Source organism: Priapulus caudatus, unplaced genomic scaffold, assembly GCF_000485595.1.
Source record: "Priapulus caudatus unplaced genomic scaffold, Priapulus_caudatus-5.0.1 Scaffold243, whole genome shotgun sequence".
Classification (NCBI taxonomy): domain Eukaryota; kingdom Metazoa; phylum Priapulida; class Priapulimorpha; order Priapulimorphida; family Priapulidae; genus Priapulus; species Priapulus caudatus.
In genome coordinates, this window is record NW_014577304.1 from 186,481 (window position 1) to 191,480 (window position 5,000).

Here is a 5,000-nt window from a genome sequence, read left to right on the forward strand (position 1 = left end):
CTTTCTCTTTCGCCCCACTCTCTCTCTCTCTCTCTCTCTCTCTCTCTCTCTCTCTCTCTCTCTCTCTCTCTCTTTCTCTCTCTCTCTCTAGCCCCACTCTCTCTCTCTCGCCTCTTCTCTCTCTCTCTCGCCCCCTCTCTCGCTGATCATCCCTAGCACTGTTCTCCAACGCTCGAGCTATACTTACGTAATTGCTCTGCCCATTACGATCGAGTTTTCCTCATCCTCGATGTAACCAAACTTTCTCAGGTACGCCTGGATAGAGGATAAAACATCTACGTTACACGTTGCACGTTACTTGCGTATGTATTATATATTACGCATTATACTGAACGCAATATACATTATACGTTACACCTTATTCATTATACATTATATATGAGGTGGTATACATAATGCATGAGGTCATACTGATGCTAATATTTGCAGTTACGAAGGATTTTAATCCTAAGCAAACTTTTCAACAATGTTTTATAAACGCGTATATTCTATATATACTTTATATTCAGTATTACAGTTTGTATCAAAGTGTTACTCAATATTATGTACTTATTACGGCGTGACTACTGTGTTGGGGAAATTGGTGGAAGTTCGTGGGGCTGTGCGCAGGGGGAGGGGTGCGTGTAGTAAGTTTTTTTGCACAGTTCACTGACATGCTTGCAATAGATAACTAACAGGAAGTTTTTTTTCAAGTGGTTAAACTATTACACTCGAGTCTTTCGAATTTTTTTATCCGGACAATAAAGCGGATGTGTGCGTCGCGCTTGGTAAAAGTTCTCAAACTTACCTAGAACATATAGCGAGTAATGAAACAGCAAGTATAGTACAACTGTTTGGCAATGATAGATATATAAAGGAACTCTAACAATAATATTGTTTGATAGTTCCCATTTGTCTGCGTAACGGACATTTTACGTTTTTGCCAATTACCAATTGATGCAGTTGTAACGTAGAAGTTACACCAACATTTAAATGAAATAATTTAGAGTAAAATAATCAAGAAAAAGTATAAATGTGTTCACTAAAAGAATATATTGTTTACAAATAATACAGGTCTCACATGGTACACGCTACTCGAATGCCAGCCTTCAACCAACTCCCGATCTCTTTCCAAATGTCTATTTATATGCAAAACTCTCCACCAATCACAAACAAGCCAAACTGAGACTCTTCCTAACCAATCACACACAATTTCCTAGCTCTTTGTCCTAAACTCCCGCCATAACCCATGTAAAACCCGATCTGCACCCCTATTTCACAATGACACGAGAATCTGCCTAACCTAAAACACGCTAAATCGCACACACAACCTACCATTTATAACCGACAGGCTAAACACTGCACCTAATCCAACCCAGGCTAATTTAAGCTAAATCTAGCTACACTTACTACTTTATGTAAACATCTGTAAAACACATGTTACACCGTCATTCTTCTTCTTCTCGGGTCACTACACTACACTCGACCTACCACTGCAGCCCACGGAACCTGGCCACTGTGAACCTGGCACGGTGGTTGAAAACCTCAAGGGCTTTGGTAATACCACACTACACTACACCTCATCTGCAGTCATAAACACGAGTAGATCACGCAGAGAAAACTGTTATGAACAAACATACAACTGTGCCTCTTGGCACTTCCTAATAAGAGCTATATTATGTCATTGTGGAAAGAGGCGTAAATTCGCAGCTCAAACAAAATCCGGATAGGCAGGTTCTCGGGGTTATGGGGATGTGTGGAAAGTTGAAAGCTGTTCAACTTAGTAATCGGTGCCTCGTTGTCATTCATAGTTCGTTGAACGTATGCAGAGCGTTGTGGGCGTGCATGAGAGAGTTGCATTGTCATAGTCACCGTCATCGTCATCGTCACCGTCACCGTCATCGTCATCGACCGCTCGCAATTTCACGAGCAGCGATATTGCGTTAATAGTAAACCTCAACCAAATCAGCCATCTTCGAAACCTGAGTCGCATCGGTTTGCAGAAAATTCCGGATTATAATAAGCCTTGGCTTATAACCGCTACGCACTCTAAATAAAATCGTATACGTAAACTTGAGCTAAGCTCCTTTCGATGCTGAATGTTTGTATATTAACACGATCAAGGATGTTTTAGAGACAAGAAACATCGAAAAACCGTGTGAATAATTTCGTGACAAGTGCTTAACTTCATGTTGCCGCGTTTACCTTTATTCGGATATGAAGAAATACGGCTGACTCATAGGAGTTCCTATCGACCACAGTAGGGCGGAATTGAGAGGCCAACAGTATTATGTATAAATATTTGTTTAATTTTTATAATATAATATCTATATTTTATACATTACATCATGTTGACACAAGAGGGATTGCTTGGTATACAGCCATTAGAGATTCATAGTCACCCATTAACTATGACTCTCTACATTACGAACCGTAAATCGCTCGTGGTTCAAATGACTACGTAATGATGACTTATAAGAACCTATGACGCAATCTTCGATTAGTTCGAGGCAGTTAGAACCTCGTAGAACCAAATAAAGTCTGAACCCACGTCGCTCGTAAACACATTAGCTCTGTCGCGGTTTCGCAATCCAGTGAACGTGCAAATCGTAACTGGCGCGGGCGAGCCCGAGGCAAAGATTTCCCAGATGACTACAATACGTACAATCAAGTACTTCATTCAAACGAACTTCATTGCTATTTACATTTATGTTTTTTTAAATTTTTTGTTTCTCCGACATCTTAAAGATTACGGTCACGCGCTGTGCGAGTAAAACCATATTAAAACACACACCGCTAATGCTCACGCCGCACCGCCCCAGCCGCGGGCGCGACCGTAACGCCATCTATCATTGACGCATTCGTCTAGCGGCGTCTTAGCGTGAGTGAGGAGGACGAGGAAGAGAAGCCCATCACCCGCGGTACGGCTCGAGGCGGAGGAGGGGGAGAGGCTGATGAACCGAGGCCGCTCGCACACTGTCTGTGTAGTACGCGTCACCCCGCCTTACGGAAATCCGCTACTGAAAGCGATGATGTCGTGTGCAGCGTAGAGTGCATGTCAAAACCGCCTCGCGTCTTCTATATGCGGCACTCTATATCCTACATGCTATGCTCTACATTTTATATCCAATATGCCATATTCTAAGTTCTATAATCTACATTCTATATCCTACATTCCATATTCTACAGGCTATATCCTACATTCTATATTCTACATTCTATATTCTATATCCTACATTCTATATTCTACAGTCCACATTCTACATTACATTTCTATATTTTACATCCTATATTCCGTGTAACATATCGCACATGCAATGTTCTATATTCAATCAACCATTCCATGTTTTGTAATAATACGAGACAAGTACGTGTGTTTGTGGCAAACTTGACGATCAGGAGCTGCGTGGCCCTCTACACATGGGTTTTGTCGAATTCTCTATCACTGATTGCCTATCACTGATATGAGTCAACCCCCATAAACAGCAAGAGCAGACGAATAGGGCTATGCCAGCAACACTTTCTCTCTATTACTACGTGCTTGACGCGACGCAGTACATGATTACACACCATAGTGTTGCTGCTTTATAGTTGCCCATAGTAATCGCGCGTCAAACAGCAATATATCGCGTTATACGGGACACACTACACGGGTAAAGAAAGACTCGAGTGCGTGTCTACTATACGTGCGTGTGTGTATATATATATACGTGCGTGTACTATATATACGTGCGTGTATACGCAGTCTATCAGTGTTGCGGCCCCTTGCCACGGACCGATAAGTGAAATCATGAACTCTATCGCACTGGTGAGCGATCGGCAGTGTAGCAGGTAATGATTTCGCGCTTGTTAGTTTTAGTCGGGTGGGCCATCAACCCAGGGGTTAGCTCATCGTAACCCCACGCACGCGCGCGCAGCCCCCGCGTACACATAGAGTGCCGTTGTTACGTCGCTTCCGCTACTATTTTTCCTAGTAGCGTGTGCGTGTGCATGCATGCATGTAATGTATGTGCGTGCGTGCGTGCGTGCGTGCGATGGGCGCGTACATGCGAGCGGTGGATGCGCGTGCGTGCGTGCGGTAATGCGTGTGCATGCGTGCGTACATACGTGCGTGGATGCGTGCGTGGATGCGTGCGTCTGTCGCTTGCGTGCATACGTCAGCGCGTGCGTGCAAGCGTAATAAAATAAAGGCCGATTTTAGATACGGGGTGAAGGACCAGCAAACGCTAGCGCTGTGTTTTCGGCAACAGCTTGTTTATTAGCTATAGTTATAGTATATCTCTAAAATTACCACTACTAACCACAGGTGCACTGGCCAGATAATTCGAATAATCAACCAGTAAACTTTATTGGCCGTTTAGCGAGACACGCTAAACGAAGGGGGATATCGGTAATAGTTGTGCGCTATTTCACCATGCAGCGAGTCACCAGCCTCTCGGACATTTCCGCAATCAGTGCAAATGACACGAGAAGTGCCTGTAACCTGAGATTGAAACCGGATTTACGGTAATGCGCCTGAATTTTAAGTCAACAGAGCGCGCCGACTGTCGGGTTTTCCTGTCAACGGTTAACAGTTACTACATGCCCGCTACCCTGCGGACTGTCGATCCACGCTATAGTAAGGCGTGTCGTCGCATTTAATTGTCCTTAACACTAATTGCCGTTCCTAATTGCAATAAAGTAACCGAGTTACCCGACTTTAGAAGAGTTCGCCTTTGTTTAAACGATGCGCCGGTAGGTTTTTCGTTTTCATTACTGGTACTGAGGAATGAAGGGCATTCTACTGGTAATGCTGACGGTGGCGGTAATGGTGGTAGTCACGTGTGTGCAGGGTGTTTGGTGACTGTATTCTGAACGACTTTACCCATAGCAGCAATACAAATCGTTCCGACCTGCCAACATAGGCTAGTATGCCGACTGTTAAAATGTTAGCCTGAACTCCACCTCCTTTTAAAAATCGTTAAATGTTGACAAGTACTTATATATTATAGCCGGGTGTCAGCAAGACAAGATTCATGGTG

At 43.6% G+C, this 5,000-nt stretch overlaps 1 protein-coding gene across 2 annotated transcripts in view; it reads right to left on the reverse strand.

The window, feature by feature from the left end:
• The window catches only part of LOC106807930 (matrix metalloproteinase-28-like), a 16,450-nt gene that overhangs the window by 5,021 nt on the left and 6,429 nt on the right, over window positions 1-5,000 (reverse strand). Inside the window, exons 1-2 of one of the 2 annotated variants that reach the window (XM_014810445.1) lie at window positions 788-1,021; window positions 188-255 (exon numbers count right to left, since the gene is read on the reverse strand). In XM_014810445.1, coding sequence (XP_014665931.1) covers window positions 188-204 — 17 coding nt within the window. In that variant the 5' untranslated portion in view covers window positions 205-255; window positions 788-1,021. Of the gene's footprint in view, window positions 1-187; window positions 256-787; window positions 1,022-5,000 lie in introns of those variants that run through there. The other variant, XM_014810444.1, reaches the window with a different exon arrangement.